Source organism: Artemia franciscana, chromosome 4 (assembly GCF_032884065.1).
Source record: "Artemia franciscana chromosome 4, ASM3288406v1, whole genome shotgun sequence".
NCBI classification, from domain to species: domain Eukaryota; kingdom Metazoa; phylum Arthropoda; class Branchiopoda; order Anostraca; family Artemiidae; genus Artemia; species Artemia franciscana.
This window is the reverse complement of record NC_088866.1, coordinates 49,858,153-49,881,546: the sequence shown is the minus strand read 5'-3', so window position 1 is coordinate 49,881,546 and position 23,394 is coordinate 49,858,153. Positions and strand designations below refer to the sequence as shown.

At 35.3% G+C, this 23,394-nt stretch overlaps 1 protein-coding gene across 1 annotated transcript in view; it reads right to left on the bottom strand.

Annotated features, from left to right (window-relative positions):
* The window catches only part of LOC136026542 (metabotropic glutamate receptor-like), a 344,543-nt gene that overhangs the window by 272,780 nt on the left and 48,369 nt on the right, over positions 1-23,394 (bottom strand). The window contains exon 2 of the mRNA XM_065703226.1: positions 1,078-1,574. Coding sequence (XP_065559298.1) covers positions 1,078-1,503 — 426 coding nt within the window. The 5' untranslated portion in view covers positions 1,504-1,574. The remainder of the gene's footprint in view (positions 1-1,077; positions 1,575-23,394) is intronic.

Here is a 23,394-nt window from a genome sequence, read left to right as displayed (position 1 = left end):
TATACGAAAAAATAGGCATCTCCAACTAAAGTAAAAAATTGCTGAATAAGTTGTCGATTAGCACCGCTTTTAAATTTCAAAATTACTTTTGGTTGTATAACTCGTTTCATGACGAAGAACAACGCTCTTTAACACCTATTGAGCTTAAGTACTTCTCAGCACACTGGGATCCCCATACTTTTTTCCTTTTTTGAATTCATATTAAATCATCATTTTCTTGTAATAAATTCACACTGAATAATTTTATTGCCCCACCTCTAAAAAACTTCAAACATAGTAGAAAACTAGAAAACTATTTCCGAATATGTTTCAATAGGGAACATCCTATTTCCTAGATTTTCTTTTGCACTAGCATTAATCAGATAAGAATACGCTCAGCATACAAATGAAGTACGAATTGAACACTTGGATATAATTTGGAGGCAAAACCATTCTTATGAATATATATCTTTTAAATTCCATATAAAAGCTTTCTCCGAAGATATTCCTAGAACACACTTTTTTATGAAATTTTAAATTTCAGCCTTTTATTTAAATTATCTTAAGAAAACTTTTCAAGCAAAGGAGTTTTCAAAAAAAAAAGTAAAGAATTGTATCAAGTCAAAAAATAGCAGAAATAACGATTACTGATCTTTTTAGTGACCAAAAAGATTATGGTTTTTAATATTCCATATGCAAATGCAATAATTGAGCCCAATATCTTGAAATATGGAGGTGCAAAAGTCCAATTTTCGGATTTACTGAGTCAAAGGCAAGGGGGTAGTGGGCCTTTTCACATTTAGGGTAACCCCGAGTACGCTATTAAGACGAATAGAATTTAAATAGAAAATAAGTTGTTTCACATGAAAGTAACCAGCAACCTAAAAAATAAAAACAAACAGAAATTATTCAATATATGACGGAGCTATCCCCTCAACTCCTGCTATTTACGCACTATTTTTGTGTTACTTTAAAAATACTGTCTTGTTCTAACTTAATGGCCCTTATGTTTGAGCAATCAATCTTAAAGAATAGAGACAAAAAATCAAAGTTTTATAATCAATGCTGACATTATATATATTTATGAAAGTTTCTCACCTGCATTGATACTGAGCTATAGGAACCTCCAACTACTCCAATAACAGGTCCAGATTGACTCGTTTTCTGTTTTGGAGGCCAGCCATCTCTGCACTCAAATCCGGACGTATCTAGGCTGTTTAATGAGGCTTTGACAAACTCTAGTGATCTATTTAAGGCATATGTGTCTCTAGAACAGGTATCAAAAATTGAAGCACCTAGTACGATCCCTGGTATCATACCACGTTTATTAATCTCATCAATAGCAAAAAGCATAGCTTCTGCCCTTTGGAGTCCTCTGTCGTAAACTTTTGTGCTACAGTAGTTATTTTTTTCTCCCTTATCATGAACAGGAAAAAGGCCACCTAGGATTACATCTCCAGGAAGTTTAATAGAAAGTGAATCAACGTAGAAAGCGAGAAAAGTGTACAAGAGGCTTTTCATCATCTTTGTCACTTTCTTATTGGTCAATCTCTTATACTGTCTTTTACTTCATCCAATTCACTTGATGGATCATCCTAAGGGAATAAAAGAGTGGTTAGAAAGTGGTTGAAATCGGGGCTTTCTCTTTCTTATAGAAAGTCTGTGCTAATATTTACTTAAGTGGAAAGAACAAAGTAGATTTCGAAAGAAGAAAAAGGGAGAAGTGAGATGTGAAGAGGAGTCAATCCTTTTAAGACTTTTAATAACATATTCGATGTCAATCCATCTTTTCTTTCTAAAAGTTACTGGGGACAATCTTACAGACTAAAGGACACGTGACAATAATTGATATCAACAAGGAAAAGGACCAATCAGTTGGAGTAAACAATTGTTAGATGATTCCAAAATAGAATAAAGTATCAAACAGTTCGTGGTAACGAACTGTAGTAAGGAGCGACCCGGCTCAATAGTAACCAAAACTCTAAAAAATGGAATTTTGATACCAATAGCTACATCAAAAAAATCACATTTTAATGCTGGTTTTAAATATATAAGTTTCATCAAGTTTAGTCTTACCCATCAAAAGTTATGAGCCTGAGAAAATTTGCGTTATTTTAGAAAATAGAGGGAAACGCCCCCTAAAAGTCATAGAATCTTAACGAAAATCACACCATCAGATTCAGCGTATCAGAGAACCCTACTGTAGAAGTTTCGAGCTCCTATCTACAAAAATGTGGAATTTTACATTTTTTGCCAGAAGGCAGATCACGGATGCGTGTTATTTGTTTTTTTGTTTTTTTTTCCCCAGGGGTGATCGTATCGACCCAGTTGTCCTAGAATGTTGCAAGAGGGCTCATTCTAACGGAAATGAAAAGTTCTAGTGCCCTTTTTAAGTGACCAAAAAAATTGGAGGGCACCTAGGCCCCCTCCCACGCTAATTATTTTCCCAAAGTCAACGGATCAAAATTCTGAGATAGCCATTTTATTCAACGTAGTCGAAAAACCTTATAACTATGTCTTTGTGGACGACTTACTCCCCCACAGTCCCCGTGGGAGGGGCAACAAGTTACAAACTTTGACCTGTGCTTACATATAGTAATGGTTATTGGGAAGTATACAGGTGTTTTCAGGAGGATTTTTTTGGTTTGGGGGAGGGGTTGAGAAGAGGGGGATATGCTGGGGGAACTTTCCTTCGAGAATTTGTAATGGGAGAAGAAAATTTCCATGAAGGGAGAGCAGGATTTACTAGCATTATTTAAAAAAACAATTAAAAAATAAAAGTGAAAAAGCTTTTTCAGCTGGAAGTAAGGAACAGCAATAAAACTTAAAACAAAAAGAAATTATTACCCATATGAGGGGGCTCACCTCCTGATAATACTTCGCTCTTTACGCTAAAGTATTTTCAGTAATTTCAACTACTTATTCTACGGCTTTTGTGATTCAGGGGGTCATTCTTAATGAATTTTGGGATAAAATTTAAGCTTTAGTGTAAAGAGCGAGGTACTGACGATGGGGCCAATCCCCTCATATATGTAATAAAAACATGAGAATACAAAAGTTCTTTACGTAAACTAATTTATAAGTTACGTAAATCTTTTACCAATAAAAGATTCGTAAAAAATTAAAAGTTCTAGTTGCCTTTTTAATTAACCAAAAAATCGGGGGACAACTAGGCTTCGTCCCCCGCTCTTTTTTTCTCAAAATCATTCGATCAAAATTATGAGGAAGCCATTGAGCCAAAAAAAAAATATGCAAATTTCGTTTTGATTATTCCTCTGCGGAGAGGCAAAATCAAAACATGCATTGATTCAAAATCGTTCAGAGATTAAATAAAAAAAACAAGTTTTTTTAACTGAAAGTAAGGAGCGACATTAAAACGTATATGAAAGAGGCTGCTTCCTCATCAACGCCCCGCTCTTTACGCTAAAGTTTTTTACTGTTTTAAAAAGAAGAATTGAGAGAAAGAGTCAAACTTTAGCGTAAAGAGCGGGGCGTTGATGAGGAAGCGGCCTCTTTCATATACGAAGTAATTTCTGTGCGTTTTAAGTTTTAATGTCGCTCCTTACTTTCAGTTAAAAAAACTTGTTTTTTTTTTATTTAATTAATATACAAGGCAGCATTATGGACCATGTTACACTTAAGGCCATATTCAATGGTATTATCCATTAAAAAAAGTTTTGGACAAGCTTCATAGTCAAAAGTTTAAAATGTACTACCAAGAAGAAAGGAACAGAGAATATCAAACCATTTTTATAAATAAGAAGTGAAGTGAGTCACTTACGCCCTACCTCTCCTTGTTTGAACATGAGTTTCTTAAAATTACATTGAGGAGACTAATCAAACGGAGGAAATATCAAAAGTATAGAAATCCATTTCCACACATATTTTTCAATACAGATGCGGATTAAGTTCAGTAAACAGCAAAAGAAGCTGATTATAATCGAGTCCTTGCGTTGAAATTTTGTATGTCACATTTTGGATGAATTTTAGTTGAAGCTTTGTTGAAGATACAATTTTTCAAGCTCTGTCAAAAGCTACAAGCAAAAAGATTCATGAAATTAAGTTAGAAAAATATTTTCTATCAAATGAAACAAAAATATTTTCGTTTGAACTTAACAGATACTTGTACATGTGGCATGAAAAATTCCCTGCAAACTAATATTTTTTTTTTCAATCAGCTTTTAGATGACATATTTATGTAAGAAATCTTTTTTGCATTTAATGTCTGTAATAACCAGTACAGACATAAATACAGACAAACAATACATGCATAACAACCAAATTACTGATTATTTCAGATGGAAGCTTGAAACATATACGGTAGGGTTTCCTAATACGCGGAATCTGATGGTGCAATTTTCATTAAACTACTTTTCTTTGAAATTTTTTTTTATAAATTTTACTAATTAATTTCAGTTTGTTTTGGATTGAAATATTCTTCAGAAATATTTTAAATCTTTTTGTTTTTTCCTGTAAGAATCCATATTTTGGCTAACAATTTATGTATTGGACAGGATTTTTAAACAATTTTCAACAATGTACGATCTTTTAAAAATCTGACATACATAGTATTCCTTGATTTAGTTTTGAACCTACTCAAGTTTTCCATATAAATAAAACTTAAATCCCTATTCTGTTTCCAATTTTATGCTATTTTGACAATCTGGATGCCTTATATTTTTTGACTTAGTTCAATTGTCAGAGCAGAAGTTAGGATATTAAAAGCCCTGAAAGTTTCAAATTAGTACCCTAAATCTGTCTTGCTATGGCTGAGATATCTTATTGACAAACTACTCTCACATAGTGCCTTTTGATTTAGTTTTAAAGCAACAAAATCTTTCAATGAAAGTTTATACTTTATACCCTATACCTTATAGCTACTATACCTACCCTATATCTTATTCCCACCTGGATTGCCTGATGACTAGGATAATTTTAAGCTGTTTGGATTTAGTTCAATATTGATAGATATGGTAGCAGCAGCAGTAGAAGAAGAAGCGGCAAAAGTGGTATTGCAGGTACTCTTTTTTGACGATGTGAATGCTCACAATAAGTTTTGATTCAGTTTTACATCCATCAAGACACTCCCTGCAAGCTTAATCTTAATACCCTTATCTTCAGTCTTAGTAGTAGTTGCAGTAGTAGTAGTAATAGCAGCATTAGTAGCGGTATGTCCATAACACGTTTTGATTTTTTAACATCCAACTCAACACACGCAGAAAGATTCAACTTATTTATGTAAAAAGTTCCTGAGGCACCGCTGAAACGTGCTTTTGATAACCTGCATGCACATGGTGTGATTTGGTTTAGTTCAACAGTGTCTCAGCATTCCTGGAAATATTTACCTTACCACTCTTAGCTTTGGCAGAGATATTAGAGGAAGCAGTAGCAGTGGTAGTAGCAGTAGTAGCAGCAGTTACAGAATTAGTGGTAGTAGCGTAAAAATATCGCATTTTGGTTAGGTCAACATCCTTTACAGCAAGCCCTGTAAGTTCCAATTTTATACTACAAGCAATCCCTGAGATGTGGCTGATAGACTCTTTTGACAACGTGCATGCAAAAAGTATGACTTGATTCAGTTCATCTTCCCAGTCAATATTTTCATAAGCTTTCACCTTCATTGCATTTGCTTTAGTTGTAGCCGTAGTTAAAGCAATAGTTGCAGAGATTTTAGTCGTACTAGCAGTAGTAGGAAGATTAGTAGCAGGATTAACAGTAGTAGCCGTACTAAAGTAGCAATAGTAGCATGTTGCCTTTTGGTTAGTTGAAAGTCCCCCTCATCAAACCATGGGAGTTTCTACTTAATGCTATAAGTCACTGTTATAATGTTGCTGATACGCCCTTTTAATACTCAATATACCCATAGTTTGTTTTTATTTATTTTAAATTTCCTTTCAGCATTACCTAGAATTTCAACCTTAATACTCAGAGCCTTAGTATTAGTTGTATTAGAAGTGGCAGTTGGAGTAGCAGTAGTAGCAATAGTAGTAGTAATAGTAGAATTCGTATTAGTAAAAGTGCCCAAATATTGCCTTTTGGTCAAATGACTTTGATTTGGTCAAAGCATTTACAGAAAGTTCTAACTTAATATCATAAGCCATTCCTGATAAACATCCTTTTAACAACTTGCATGCAATTAGTGGGTTTTGATTAAGTACGATTTTCTCCTCAATATTATCTCAAATAGTCACTTTTATACTCCTATCCTTCGTAGCACTAATATTATCTTAGTAATATTAGTGGGAGTAGCAGTAGTGGTAGTGTCGTATTAATCGTAGCAGTTTAGTAGCTATTGCCTTTAGTGTCCACGTATTGCCTTTTGGTCAGTTGAATATCCACCTCGTTATATCCTGAAAGATTCAGTTTGATACGGTAAGCCGATCCTAAGATATTGCTGATACACCCTTGTGACAATCTGTATGTACATAGGAACGTTTCGATACAATTAAACTTTCCTCTCAGCATTTATTCAAGTTTTTGTCTCAATATTCCCAGCCTTAGTAGCAGTCGTTTCAGAAGCAGTAGTGATAGTTGTAACAATTGCTTAAAAAGTAGAAGCCTTAGTAGTGGTAGTAGCGCGCAAATATGGCCTATATGGTCAGTCGATCGCCCCCTCATCATTCTCTAAATGTTTCAACTTAAAACCCTCAGTAATTCCTGAGCTACATCCTTCTTGCAATCTAGAAACACATAACGTGTTTTGATTTAATTCAACACTCCCCTCAAAATTCCCTTAAAACTTTACCTGAATACCCTTGACCCTTTTGAACAGCAAAGGCCCAAAATACCCCCCATCCCAATAACAAATACTATATGTAAATATGTATATGTATACTCAGTCACTAAGGCTAGGAGTAGGTGAAGATGAAAAGGTGACGTTGGGTAACGAAAAAAATGATCAGGTGGGCAGCTTCACCTACCTTGGCAGAATTATTAGTAAAGACGGTGGGAACAATGAAGATGTTAAAAGTAGAATAGCTAAGGATCAGGGTAAATTTTCACAATTAAAAAAGGCTTGGAAGAATAGGAAGATAGGTATGCAAACCAAGATTAGAATATCGGAAGGTACAGTGATGGCAGTGGTCAAATATGGTTCTGAAGCATGGGCGCTCCGAAAAGCGGATGAAGATTTACTAGATGTTTACCAGAGAAATTGCCTACGGATTGTTCTGGGCACCCGAATGACTGATCGAATTTCAAACAGTAGGCTGTGCAAAAAGTGTGGTTCAATTCCGCTTTCTAGGGCTATAATGAAAGAAAGGTTGCGATGATTAGGGCTGGTTCTGTGGATGAAGGGTGACAGATTACCAAAGATTGTCCTTTTCGGCCAACCACCTAGGGCTAAACAGAAAGCAGGTAATCCTTATCTAGACTGGGAGGATGTCATAAAGGAAGATTCAAAGGAAATGGAAACTTCTTAGGAGGGTGTAAAGAGGGAGGCTTTGAACAGATTGGGATTGAGGAGGATCGTGCGTAGCTGTGTTGGCCTCAGGTGGCTTGGTGCTGCAGTGATTTGTTAGCAGTTATGGCAGTAGTATATGTACACAATAGGTGAATTGCATAACTTACATCTCATGCTTCTAGAGCTCGGAGGGGCTGACCTTCCCAGAGACATGGTTGTCGGACCTTTCAACTATGCTGAACAAAATGGCTCTCTCAAAACTTTTATTGCATCTGTTTGGAAAATAAAACTGATTAGGAGGGGGGATTTTTGCCTCCAAATCAGTTTTGATTCTTAAGAGGGACACTAGAACTTTCAAGTTTCAATCGAAGCAGCTTTTTCCAAATTTCTAAGACAAATATTTCTATGCGAAGTGCCTTGGTTAAAAAAAGGAAAAACTAGATAATATGTTGTGCAAACTTTGCCCTTTACTTAGATCACCTTTTGGTTAGTTCAAAATCCCTACAGCAAGCCTGGAAAGTTTAAGTTGATACTTCAAGCCGTTCCCAAGATAATTCTTATATGCACTTTTAACAACCTGCATGCAGAAAGCATGTTTTGATTGTTCTTAACTTTTTCCTCAATATTCTCTGAAATTTTTAGCTTCGTACCCTTAGCCTTAGCTGTAGTAGCAGTCGGATTAGTAGTAGTAGGAGCAATAGTAGTGGTTACAGTAGGATTACTAGTAGCATTAATAATAGCAGCACTAGTGGTAGTAGTAGGAGCAGTATGCACATTTCGACATGTGGTGGGAAAAAGTTCCACAATGATAAAGTAGTTTCTTAGTGCATAATCAACTAGTGACCTGCCATTTTCATCCATGTTATAAAGTTCAAGTGGTCCTTAAACTTCAAAACAATGTTGGTAATCATTTCACGCTTTTGAATTTAAGTCATCAAAAACGTATAGTACATCATGCACGAGGATGTCTGTATTAACAGCCTGTAGTAACATGTTTGTACTACATGTACTGTAGTAACATGCACATGTGTCTGTAGTAACATGTTTAGTAGAAATTTTCCTTGACATCTCATTTGCCACACATGTTGGCGCAAAACACACAATCACCAAGAACTTGATGTGCTCTGTAGCAAATCTAGCTATCATTATCTTGTCATTCACAAGTGTCCATTGAAGAACTGTTCGATGAGCTTTGGGACCATCAGTATCTCTATCCCTGCTCTATGATGAGGGTCATTACCACTGTAAAATAGCCCATATTCATCTTCTATTTTTTCTTGGCCCATACCCTTCCACTGAGTTTCACTTTGGGCCAGTATGTCAATATTTTACGTTTCCATGTCTCTGAGAACTTGCTCTGCCTTTGACAACTGGCTCATAGTTCTATTTCACAGTTTACTCCTACTCCACCTGTGGCTACTACTACTGCTACTACCCTTAATACTATTACTATTACAACTATTGCTTTTGTAGCGACCATTACTAAGGCTGACGGTAGGGAGTATACTATAAAACATACTATGTGCATACAGATTGTCAAAGGGGTCTATCGGCAATATCTTAAGAGCAGCGTAATGTATCAAGTTGAAACTTCCAGTGAAACAAGAGGGAATCTTCAACTGACAAAAAAGTATTAATTGCATACTGCTACTGCTACTGATACAACTGCAACTACAGTTACTGCTGCTACCAATGTAATACAAATATACTACTATTCCAACTCCTACTACTACTACTTCTATTATGATTAATGCTACTACTACCACTACTACTACCACGGTGATACTAGTACAACCAAGATTAAGAGTATAAATATAGGTAAAACTTCGGAGAATAATGAGGGGAAAGCTGAACTAAATCAAAACATAATACGTGATTGCATCTTGTTCAAAAGTAGTATCTCAGGATTGGTATTAAGTTTAATTTTTTAGAGATGGATTAGGGAGAAGATCAATCGACCAAAAAGGCATTATGTGCTGGATACTGCTAATATTGCTATCACTAATACTAATAGTACTACATCAGCTGCGTCTATTGCAACTATTACTAAGGCTAAGAGAATTAATGTGAAAAATTCAGGAAAAGCTGATAGAGAAATTTGCAACACATTCTGTGCATGTAGTTTGTCAAAAGAACATACCAGCAATGCCCCAGGAACTATTTATGTAAAGAAGTTGCTAGTTCTCAAAGCAATGGCAACATCATAGCAATGGCTTATTCTATGAAGTTGAAACTTCCAAGTTTTGATGAGGGTGACCAAGCAGCTTAGATCATTGTCTTATCTTCCACAGGTGGCGCAAGAGCCTATCTACATAGGTATCATCAGTCTGGTCATACACTTATGATTGCCCACGTGTGCATAAAACTACCTGCTTTGGACTATCTGTCTTGGCTTTTTCTACAATTAGCCATGACTTGATTCCCACAATTATTCCAATTTAATTCAAAAATTAACGCTTAAACCTTTAAAGAACAGGTGACATAGATAAACTGTTTGGCAGTAAGGCTCCCAAAGAATTTGGTATGACTATGTAAAACAGGTTTGATGTCCTAGCAGGAGTCCCCAGTAACTGGAAAGTATTGAAAAGATCTAGTACAATGTTAAAAATGTCTATTCTACAGTTGTTGAAGAAATGTTGGGCTTCAAGAAGACACCAAAATAAACGTAGATCTCTGACACCACGTCAAAGTTGATTGAGGAGCTTAAAATTCTTAAGCAGACCTTGCTATCTGGTGCCACACGGTATTACAAATGCTCTACAAGAAGAAGGACAAAGAAGTACAAAGAAGCGCCAGTAAAGATAAAAGATTCACCCTTGAAAATAAAGCTACTTCAGCAGAGGAAGCTGCTAGAAAAGAAGATTTTAAACCTTTTTACCACCTGACTAATAAAATAATTTGGAGAGACACCAGTAGAAACACGGTGGTCAAACACAAGAATGGAGTGATTTTATTAGATCCAGATAAAATTGACGAAAGGTTGGTTGTCCAGTTTGAAAAACTATCACATAGACCAAGACCCAGTGACCAAGAAAACGTAGCTGATTTTCTATTTATACAGCTTGAGATTTATACAGACCCGCCGAAATCTGCCGAGACATTAATTGATATCTCAGGAGACATTAGAATGGACATTAATCAAGTAAGCAGCAAAAAACTAAAAAAATGGACGAGCTCCTGCTACAGATTGAATCACAGCAGAAATGATGAAGTATACAGTTAAGAACATGCCTGTCTGTGTGGCTAACCCTTTTCACCAGGGTATTGAATCTCGAGAAGACTCCTCGTGAAAGGACAAAGGGAATACTGGTGAAAATCTTCAAAAATGGAAACTCAATACTGTGTGGCAATTGAAGAGGCATACACCTTATCCCAGTACCGTGCAAAATATTGGCTTCTATTACATTGTACGTGTTACAAGAAACGCTGTATTTGCATTTACGAGAAGAGCAATATGGTTTTAGAATCCATTGATCGTGATCTGATTTAATTTTTGTATTAAGAATGTTAGTTGATAAAGATAAAAAGAGCGGAACAAAGAGCTGTATCTACTGTTTATCGACTTCAAAAAGGCATTTAACTCAGTTGACCGAGAATGCATGTGGACAGTACTAAAGTACTATGGAGTTTCATAAAAAAAATTTGACCATAATTATATCCCTGCATAAAGAGAATATTGCTATGTTAAGATCAAGAATAGTATAATCGGATTTTTCAAAATCATGTCAGGTGTTCGTCAAGGATATGTACGTCCCCCATTTCTTTTTTAGTTGTAATGGACTACGTATGAAAACAAAATTCTTGATATTGCGTCAAACTAAGCAGCATGCATCTCTTTGATTTAGATTTTGCGGATGACGTAGTCTTGTTAGAAGATTCGGAATAGCAGTTACAGCAGTTGCTTGACATAATTATGGATAATGCAGAAAATGTTTGGCTGACCATCAGTGCTGACAAATCAATGAGTATGTCCATCACAAGCTTATCACTTTTGCTGTAGTGCAAGAACAAGAATCTACAAACAGTTAGGGGGTTCAAATACTAGGGCAACTGGACCGATTCTAACGGTAAAATGATTACCGAGATTAATCGCAGAATTGGTCAGTCAACAAGGGCTTTTAAAAGACTAAACCCGATTTGGATAAGCAGAAAATATTCTCTGTGACTAAAATAAGTCTCTTCAGTAGCAATGTGCTATACATACTCCTCTACGCTAGTAAGTGCCGGAAAATGAAGCAACGGTTTGAAAAGAGAATTCTTGCATTCGAAAATATGTGCCTGAGGAAAATTCTAAATATAAGCTGCCAAGAGAGCGTCAGTAACTTTGAAATACGCATTAGAACGGGCCAGCCTCTAATTACTTCTGTTCTAAAGAAGAAGAAGTGGACATATTTAAAACATATACTTCATACGAAAGAAGGCTGCCCTCCCTCGGACAGTTTACAATTGGAAACCAGACGGTAGATGAAGACGAGGTTGTCGAAAGAACACCTTGCGGCGAAATTCTGGTCGAGATCTAAGGACGGGTGAGACCTCATTAGCACCTGAATGGGAAAACTTTTCACTGTATCACCGCTTCGGACGAGTGGAGAGACTTTGTCGACACCATATTCATCAACAATGGCTCTGGAGGAACTAAGGGCTAAGGTAAGGTCTTATCATTCTCTGATAGTTCTAAATTAGTACCCTTAGTCATTGCTGAATTACGACTTTTAGACAACCTGTATGCACATAATGCATTTTAATTCAGTTCAGTATTCCGCTAAACATTATCTGGAAGTTTCACCTAAATGCCCATGGTCTTTTCGAACATTAAAGGTCTTTTCGAATCATACCTTCTTTTAACAATACTGAAAAAATGACTATCTTAGAATTTTTATTGGATGTGTTTTGGAGCTTCATAGGCGTGGAAGGGTGGGGGGCTGGCTGCCTTCCAATAGCTTGTGACTCTTGAAAAGAGCACTAGAACTTTTAATTTCTTGTCATATAAGCTTCTTCCAAATCTTTTGCAACCACAGCTTCTAAGCAAAGTGTCTTGGTGAAAAGCAAAAAAATACATTATACCCACATTGCTCTTTACTTAGACAGTGCTATAGTGTTGCCTATGATCAGTACTATGAAGCAATATTTTGATCTCAAGAACTGTGTTGGGGGTTCGGTAGCCCTCTTCATATTATGGTAATTTTGGGCACGCTATTAACGAGCAGAAGATAAACAAAAAGTTCTTTTCCAAATGAAAATAAAGAGGAACATTAAAACTTAAAAGGAGCAAAAATTATTCCCTATGTGACTTGGGTTATCCCTTCCTCAATATCCTGTTCTTTAAGCAAAAGCTGAATTGTTTGTCCTATTCTCTAAGAACCGCTGCTCAAACAACGGGGCCGTCGAAGTTGAATAAGATGAATGAAAACACTGTTGAATGAACATTGAGGAGGTGGTAACTCCTTTCAAATACGAAATAGTTTCGGTTTGTTTTAACTTTTAATGCTACTCTTTACTTTCATTTGAAAATTGCAGCACTAAATAAGTGATGAAATTTATTCTGCATAAGAGAAGTCTGCCACCCTGTCTTTGCTCTAAGGTTTGACTACTAATTTCCTGAAAACATTACAGAATGAAAAATACTAGTAAACCAAATTAACTAGCATAGGTCCAAACTTGGTCCGGTCATCATCATACTACTGGTAGCTACTACTGCCAAAATATCAATAAATAGGGTTGGCTATTTAGTAAGTCCTAGCAGACAAAAGTTGTAGTATTATTTCAGCCTTTGAGAATATCTTAAAGAAAAATATCTTAAAGAATATCTTTTGTTTATATTCCTTTTGTATTTCCTGTTCTAGGCTATCTGCTTTGTAGGAATGGAAGAATCAAGTGAATTAAGAAAGCACATTTTAGAGAACAATATCCTTTGTTTCTCGTTCCTTAATTAATATGCTCACGAAACCTTCTTATGAACAGATTATATACAGAACAGAAAATCAACAAACCTATAGTATTAAACAGTTCGTGGTTACAAACTGTAGTAAGGAGCGACCCGGCTCAATAGTAACCGGAACGCCTAAAACCGAAATTTTGATACCAATAGTCACATTAAAAGAAGTGCATTTTTATGCTTATTTTAAATATATAAGTTTCATCTAGTGTAGAATTACCTATCGAAACTTACGAGCCTGAGAAAATTTGCCTTATTTTAGAAAATAGGGGGAAACAATCCCTAATAGTAATAGAATTATAACAAAATTACACCATCAGACTCAGCATTTCAGAGAACCCTACTGCAGACCTTTCAAGGTCTTATCGACAAAATGTGGAATTTTGTATTTTTTGTCAAAAAATAGATTACGGATGCATGTTTATTAGCTATTTTGTTTTGTCTTTTTCCCATGGGTGATCTTTTGCCTCAATCGTCCTAAAATTGTGATTGGGCTCATTCTCACCGTAATTAAAAATTCTAGTGCTCTTTTTGAGTGACCAAAAAATTGGACGGCACCTAGGTCCCCTCCCATGCTCACTTTTTCCCACAGTCACAGGGTAAAAATTTTTAAATATCCATTTTGTTCAGCATAGTCGAAAACATGAAAAATATGTCTTTGGGGACGACTTAATCCCCCACAGTCCACGGGGGAGGGGCTGCAAGTTACAAACTTTGACCATTGTTAACATATAGTAATGGTTATTGGGAAGTGTAATGACGTTTTCAGGGAGACTTTTTCGCGTTTGGGGGTCTGGGCTAGAGAACTGTGTGGGAGGATCTTTCCATGAAGGAATTTACTATGAGGGAAGAGAATTTACATGAAGGGGGCGCAATATTTTCTAGTATTGTTTTAAAAACAATGAGAATAGAAATAAAAATAAATTTTTCGACTGGAAGTAAGGAGTAGCATTAAAACAGAAAACGAATATAGAATATTATGAATATAAGAGAGTTTGTCTCCTCCACAATACCTCGCTCTTTACGCTAAGATATTATTCGGGCTTTGTGATTAAGGGGTCATTCTTAAGGAAGTGGGACAAAGGTCAAGCTTTAATGTAAAGAGCAAGGCATGGACCAGGGGACGAACCCCCTCTCGTATGTAATAAAAAAATACAGATATAGAAGTTTGTTACATAAGTTAATTTGTAAGCTACGTATATTTATTACTAATAAAAACGTTCGTAAAAAAATAAAGAGTTCTAGTTGCCTTTTAAGCATCCAAAAATTGGAGGGCAACTAGGCCTCCTCCCTTACTCCTTTTCTATCAAAATGTTCCGATCAAAATTATGAGAAAGCCATTGAGCCAAAAAAAAAAAAATAATAATATGCAAATTTTGTTTTAATTATTCATTGCGTAGAGCTAAAATCAAAATATGCATTAATTCAAAAACATTCAGAAATTAAATAACAAAAACATTTTTTTTTAACTGAAAGGAAGGAACGACATGAAAACTTAAAAGGAACAGAAATTATTCCGTATATGAAAGGGGTTGTCCCCTCCTCAACGCCTCGCTCTTTACGCAAATGTTTTGTATTGTTTTAAAAAGTAGAGTTGTGAGAAAAAAAACTTTAGCGTAAAGAGCGAGGTGTTGAGGAGGGAACAATCCCTTCAATATACTGAATAATTTCTGTTCGTTTTAAGTTTCAGTGTCGCTATTTACTTTCAATTAGAAAAAAACTTTTTTTTATTTAATCGCATTGAAGAATCAACAAACCTAGCTATATGAAGAAAAGTTATTTTCCAAATCTTGTCAATTTAACTTATTTATTTACTATATTCTTCCTGAGGGGTCACCCGCTTTCGAAAGATTATGCTCAGCATGTGGTGCTTGCTCCATATGGTGAAAGTGAGCCACGAGTAACGCTAATGTAAATTGCTGGGCACAAAGAAAAGTGGTGTGGCAAAGCCATGTCCCGTTTGATGGAACAAGTTAGGCTATAAATTATACACCCACTGGTCGAGAATGGCAAACTCTTGATACTTCATAATATACGATTTGGAGTAGAAGTATCTTGGAGGATAAAGTCCTCAGATCTCTTCAGAAAAATTTAGAAGTTTCTTTGTCTTTAACAAAACAAATAAGTGACACAATTGCTTATTGTCAATAGACGTTTTTCAAGACAATCAATTGAAAAGCACTGAATTGAGTCCTTGATATGCCGTTGACTTTTCCCCTTGATGTTTGAAGGACAATTAAAACGACAAGCTTCGTCTCCTAGGAATCGACTTCTCGATATATTTCTCTTGAAACACCCATTTTGTTTGGGTTATAACATCCTGCACAAGAAAGATGGAGATAACCCTTCACGGCAAAAACCTTCTACCGCTAAGCCCGATCTTCCCACTTTACATGCATCAGACCCATTGCCAAGTATGGATGCCCAGTGTACGCAGGTGCTCCAAAAACCTTACTGGTATCATTTCAAAAGATTTAAAATAGGGATATTAGGGCAGGTTTAGTTGTTTTCTACGACTCTCTCCAATCTGTCAGTGAGAAATTTGGTGCAGTATCAATGGCTATTTCCTACAAGTACATAAATGCACCTCCATTTCTTATGTTTCTCGTGTTGTACCTCTAATTTTCCAACCAACAAAACAGGCACGAAGAGACGTAACACGTTCTAAGTAAATTGAGGCTGACAAGCTGAAAAAAACAGTACTTGAAGAACAGCTTCATCTGACGTTGCACTTTGATCTGTAATGACCTTTCTGAGGAAGTTATCCCCAAAAAGATTCTCTGTTGACACTTTCAAAAGAAGATTCAACAGTAATCTAAAAACCTCGATAAAAGATTAGGGGTAAATCAGGTATTTGATTTTACCTGGTGCTGGTATCTATGTCTTGTTGTAATATTTTCTTTTTGCTGTATTTTTAGAAGTTATTTTAGTCTAGTTTTTGGTTTAAATGCTCAACTTTTTTCTTGTGTTGTTTTAAGCCGATTTCAAAACTACTAACTATTAAATTAATTAATTATTGTTAAAGGGTAGTAGAGACAAATGAAGACGCTTAGCTGCCACAGTTCAAAAATGCTTCACGATGTTTCTATCAATCTCTCGATGTCTCTATCTCTATCGATGTCTCTAGTCATTGCTTTTGGGGTTGCTTTTATTAACATTTCAAATTTTCATTGTTTTTTGTCGCACACTTTGTCCATTACATCCATTGGTGTTCGAGAGAGTAAGGACTACTGAAGAAACTTAGCAGGAGTAATATAAAAGATATTGCAAGATGTCTCGTCACGACACTTTGTGCCTTCATTTACTGTCTTGTTACTCTTGTCTTTAATCCTTTGCAAACAAGTTTTTTTTTTAACTGAAAATAAAGAAAAACAATTCAAAATAAACAGAACATATTCCGCATTTGAAGGATTGCCCCTCCTCAGTATCTTGCTCTTCACGCTGAAGTTTTTAGCACTTTTAAAAAAGCTTTCTATCTATTTAAACGGCCCTTGTGTTTCAGGAGTCGTTCTTAAAAAATTGGAACAAAAAGTCAAATTTTAGCTTAAATAGTAAGGTAATTAAAAGTCTATTTTTTACAAATTCAGTTACTATTGAACTGAATCGCTCTTAATTACAGTTCGCCACCACAAACTTTTTGGAAGTGCAAACCGTAAGGAGAGGTGAACAAGTTTCTAAAAGAGTCAAAATTCTTAAGGACACACCATGTAATTTTTTGAATTTTTTTGCTGAAGCGTACTTAACTGTGGGAACCCTTGGGGACTAAAGAAGAAAACGATTGTATAAAAAAGATATGACGTCAAATTACAAATTATATGTATCACAAGGCGTATTTTTACATAAGTGTTTTCAGGTTTTTCCCGTAAAAAAGATCTACCCTCAAAACATAAGAAACAAAAATTAATCTTCATCCTTTTAAACTTTAGATTAATTTTGTTACAGGGCATGAATTTGTAAATGTGCTCATTTATGTTAAAAGATACGTCCCAAGAATGCCAAATTATGACTGGTAGATGATGATTATGCCTAGACATTGATGTCTGGCTCAGGATGCATACATGGGTGCCGGCAAGGGGGGCAGGAGAGCCTTGGCTCCCTAGAAATTTGGGACCATAAAGTAATTATGGAAACAAAAGAAAAAAGGAGTAGGATAGGGGAAAACCAAGGAAATATGTGTGTTGCTCCTTCGTTGGCTGCTTGCCAATAGATCTAGAACCTTAGTAAGGAAAATTTCAGTTCTGCTTTGTGACTGAGTGACCCCTGTCCAGTTTTCCACAAATATATATTCTGTTTGGTCTGGATGGGGTAAAACAAAAAAAAATCAATTCCTTCTTAGTAATGAATGGTAAGTAAATAACGATCCTTGTCAATAACGAAAGTGTAACTATTCAAAACTATTGAAAACAATGCAATCAAAGAATTGTATTTTTATGCTAATTTTAAATATATAAGTTTCATCAAATTTGTCTTACTCATCAAAGTTTACGAGCCTGATAAAAATTCCCCTTATTTTGGAAAATAGGAGAAAACACCCACTAGACGTCGTAGTATCTTAACGAAAACCCTATCATCAAGTTCAGCGCAGTAGAAAACCCTACTGTAAGAGTTTCAAGCTCCTATATATAAAAATGTGGAATTCTGTATTTTTTGCTAGAAGGCCGATCAAGGGTGCCCTTTTTTCAGGGGTGATCGTATTGACCCAGTAGTCCTAGAATGTCGCGAAAGAACTCATTCTAACGGGAATTAAAAGCTCTAGAGTCCTTTTTAAGTGACCGAAAAAATTGGAAGGCACATAGGCCCCCTCCCACGCCCATCTTTTCCCAAAGTCAACAGATCAAAATTTTTGAGATTGCCATTTTGTTCAGCATAGTCAAAAAACCTAACTACTATGTCCTTGGGGGAAATACTCCTCCAAGGTCCTCGGGGCAGGGGCTGCAAGTTACAAACTTTCAACATTGTTTACATATAGTAATGGTTATTGGGAAGTGCACAGACGTATTCAGGGGGATCTTTTCTGGATGGGGGAAAAGGGTCGAGGGATTGTGTTACGGGTGATGATCTTTCTATGGAGAATTTATCATGGGGGAAGGGAAGCTCCATGAAGGGGGCACAGGACTTTCTAGCATTCCTCAAAAAATGTATGCAAAAAAATGGATGTAAGGAGCAGCGTTCAAACTTAAAACGAACAGAAACTATTCCGCACATGAGGAGGCTCATATCCTCCTAAATACCTCGCTCTTTGCGCTAAAGCCTTTTTCGTAATTTCAACTATTTATTCTTCGACTTTTGTGATTCAGAGGTCATTCTTAATGAACTGAAACAACATTTAACTTTTAGTGTAAAGAGCGAGGTATTGACTAGGGGGCGAACCCTTTAATATTTGTAATACAATTATACGAATATAGAAGCTTGTTACGTAAGTTAATTCGTACGTTATCTATATTTTTACTAATAAAAACGTTCGTGAGAAAATTAAAAGTTCTAGTTGCCTTATTAAATAACCACAAATTGAGGGCAAATAGACCTCCTACCCCACCCCTTTTTCTCAAAATTGTCCAATTGAAACTATGAGAAAGCCATTTAGCTAAAAAAGTTAATTTTAAAAGTTAATGTAAATTTTATTTTAATTATTCATTTGCAGATAGTCAGAATCAAAACATGTATTAATTCAAAAACATTCAGAAATCAAATAAAAAAACAAGTTTTTCAACTGAAAGTAAGGAGTGATATTAAAACTTAAAATGGACAGAAATTATTCTGTATATGAATGGGGCTTTTCTCTCCTAAGCGCCTCGCTCTTTACGCTAAAGTTTGTTTATTTTTTTAAAAAGGAGACTTGTGAGAAAGGGTCAAACTTTAGCGTAGAGAGCGGGGCGTTGGGGAGAGAATAGTCTCTTTCATATACGGAGTAATTTCTATTCGTTTTGAGTTTTAGTGTCGCTCCTTACTTTCAGTTGAAAAAACTAGTTTTTTTTAAAATTAATTATAGAAAACACAAGGAAAACAACTTAATAAGGGGCACTTTCGGTAAAAATATGCCGTCAATTTTTACTTGCATTGCAAGAGTACCCATAAGCATATAAATGAAGCTACTAGAATCAGAAATATTTCTCCTGACCGGAATGCTGGGAATTTTTGTATTTTTTCCTGAACAGATACGTTTTTTCTTTTCTTTTCATCATCATTTTTTTTCCAGGAGTGAATGTATTTATCCAGTTTTCAGTTTGAAAAAGATTAGATTTTTTACAGTTTTGAAATATAAAGGTGTCGAAGGCTTTTTGCTAATCAAAATAGATTAAAAACATTGAAATAACAACTTTATCTGATTTTTCTTAATTTTAGTTTTAATGTTTTACCTTGAATAAACTGCTTTGATAATGCACTACTTTTTATAGGCAATTGAGTCTAAAGGCATTAAATAGTTTTGTATTTGGTAAACCAGTTCAAACTGTCGATATAGTTAAAATTATGAAAGGGGCTTCTCCTCCTCAACGCCCCACTCTTTACGCTAAAGTTTGACTCTTTCTCTTAACTCTTCTTTTTAAAACGGTAAAAAACTTTAGCGTAAAGAGCGGGGCGTTGAGGAGAGAAGCCCCTTTCATATACGGAGTAATTTCTGTTCATTTTAAGTTTTAATGTCGCTCCTTACTTTCAGTTAAAAAAAATTGTTTCTTTAATTTAATTTTTGAACGTTTTCGAATTAATGCTTGTTTTGAATTTGGCTCTCCGCACATAAATAATTAAAATGAAATTTGCATATTAATTTTTTCTGGTTAAATGACTTTTTCGTAGTTTTAATTGGAAGATTTTGAGAAAAAGGAGCGGGGAAGGAGGCCTAGTTGCCCTCCAATTTTTTGATTACTTAAAAGGGCAACTATAACTTTTAAGTTCTTACGAATGTTTTCATTAGAAAAAAATATGCGTAACTTACGAATTAACTTACGTAACGAACTTCTAGATCTGTATGTTTTTATTACGTATATGAGGGGGGTTCACCTTCTCGTCAATACCTCGCTCTTTACACTAAAACTTGAATTTTGTCCCAATTCCTTAAGAATGACCTCTGAATCACAAAGGCTGAAGAATAATTAGTTGAAATTACTAAAAATATTTTAGCGTAAAGAGTGAGGTACTACGAGGAGGTGAACCCCTTATATGTGTAATAATTTCTGTCCGTTTTAAGTTTTAATGTTGCTCCATACTTTCAGTTGAAAAAACTTTTCATATTTATTTTTGCATTTTTTAAAAAATAATGTTAGAAAGTCCTGCTTTCTAACTAAGTCCTGCTTCATTGAAATTGACCGATGAAAACATCGGTCAAAGTTTGTAACTTGCAGCCCCTCCCACGGGGACTCTGGGGAGTAAGTCGTCCTCAAAGACATAGTTATTAGGTTTCTCGACTATGGTTAATAAAATGGCTATCTCAGAATTTTGATCCGGTGACTTTTGGGAAAAAAGAGCGTGGGAGGGGGCCTAAATGCCCTCCAATTTATTGGTCACTTAAAAAGGGCACTAGAACTTTTAATTTCCGTTAGAATGAGTCATCTTGCGAAATTCTAGTACCACTGGGTCGATATGATCTCCCTGGGGAAAAAACAAAAAGAAAAAACAAATTAACACGCATCCTTGATCTCGCTTCTGGCAAAAAATGCAAAATTCCGCATTTTTGTAGATAGGACCTTGAAACTTCTACATTAGGATTCTCTGATATGCTGAATCTGATGGTGTGAATTCTGTTAAGATTGTGTTAATTTTAGGTGGCTTTATCCCCTATTTTCTAAAAATAAGGCAAATTCTTTAAAGGTCGTCACTTTCGATGGGTAAGACTAAACTTGAAGAAACTTATATATTTAAAATCAGCGCTAAATAGTGATTCTTTGATGTAACTGTTGGTATCAAAATTCCTTTTTTTAGAGTTTCGGTTACTATTCAGCCGGATCGCAACGCCAGGATACTTGGCTCCACCACCACGGGAAATCCCCTCCCCACAGAAATATCTTCTGGAATTGTCAATCTTGGTGAAAATTTACCCTGGACGTTCACCTTTAGCATCTCCACACCTAAAATTGAAATGGTAAAGAGAAAGCAACACATATAAAGTAATTTTGTATAGGAATTCTGGCAAATTCACCTAGTGTAAAAATCTCCCTGAAAAGTTCAGCCCGTGGAAACTTCCCTCTCCATGAAAAATTATCCCCGTGCAAAGTTCGCCCCGCAGAAAATTCGTCCTCTCCTCCTTACCTGAAAATGTATGCATACTTCCCAATTGCAAATAAAACAATGGGTAAATTTCATAGCTTAACAACTTTCCCCAGGAGATGTAAGGGCTGATTTTATCTCTAAGGACATAGTTATTGGGCCTTTCAATTATTCTTAAGAAAAAATCTATCTCAAATTTTGATCAGATAATTTTTGGAAAAACCCCTGGAAAAAAATAAAAAGCAAAGAAACAGATAAACGCGCAATCGTGCTCTTTCTTCTGGCAAAAAATTACAAAATTTCCCATTTTGTAGATATGAGCATGAAACCCCTCAAAGTAGGGTTCTTTGAGACGTTTAATCCGATGGTGCGATTTTCATTAAAATTCCATAGCTTGGAGGGAGTCTTTCCCCCCTTACTTCGAGAATTATACAAATTTTCTTAGGCTCGTTGCTTTTTATGGGTAGGACTAAACTTAATGAAACTTATATATTTGGAATCGGCATAATAAGCCAATTCTTTTGATATATTTATTGGCATCACAATTCCATTTTTTTTTAAGGTTCAATTAGCATTGAGCCGGGTCACTCCTTACAGTTCGTTACCGTGAACTGTTTGGTTACCCATCAAAATCCAAATAGAGATCATTGAAATCTTGATTGTTTTTTTCTGCGTTACCAAAAGCATGTAACGATAAAACTTAACAGTTTCATGAAATGTAATTAAACAAATGAAAAAAGTTTTTCATGTAAAGTAAGGAGCAAGTTTAAAACTTAAAGCAAATATAAATTACTCCGTTGGGGGACTGGAATATAAGAAAATTCTTATATTTCCAATTGCAAATTTTCTTTAAAAATTTGAAAAAAGCCAAACCTCACAGTAAAGAGGTAGGAGCTAAGGAAGAAACAGCCCCCTTCATATAAAGAATAATCAGGTCAAATAGCTTTCAAATCTGTTCCTTGATATCAATTGAAGAGCTCTTTTTTTATTTAATTTCTGATTATTTTCCAAATCCTACCCAGGCCTAACCAGATATAATTTGAGGTACCGGTCCCTTAAATCCCTGGTTATATATTTTTTTTAAATATGTAAATGATAATTGCACATTGAGTAGTACCTACTACGTCTAAGTTTGCAATATAAATTTTGGATAAAATTTGAATATACTAAAAAAATTAGCGGTGAATATTGGTAAAAAAGCCCTTGCCAATATTACTACTAAAGAATATTGGTTGGATGAAAAGGAGTATAATTTTTGTATGGATAGAAATTCGGTGAGATTTTTGATCTTCTACACAACTCAAGAACCTCTACAATAGGATTTTGTTAATAAATATATTATATTAGATAGTTATAAATATATAGTTACAAATATAGTTATATAGTTATAAACATATATTAGATAAATACATTGCATGCATTTCTTTGAACACATTAAAGTGCTTCTTATAAATAGAAAAAGAAAATAACACCATTTAAAATTACTGAGAACTAAGTTCTTAGCAGTATTTGCCATCCCAGGAAGTTTCCTGACAGGGCGATGATGAAAAACCTCGCCTTTTCCACCTTAGTGCTGGTAGATATGGAAATGTAGCATTTTAGCTGTATAGAGAAACAACTTAATTAATTCCTACTCCCCTCAACCTCTTTGAACATTTGTCTGAAACCTCACGAAGAGTAAGCAGTTTGTCCATTAAAATGTACTTTTTCAGAAATCTACCCTACCACACCTAAACAATGATTCGCCCCCTCACTATAGCTGATAAGCAATTGCAGATTATGAAACGTAGCCTAATTGCATTACAAATAAAGAGAATCAACTTGGTTGAACCCAGCACTGCCGCCGTGTGGCATTAGTTCTTTTGCAACTAGGAAGCCT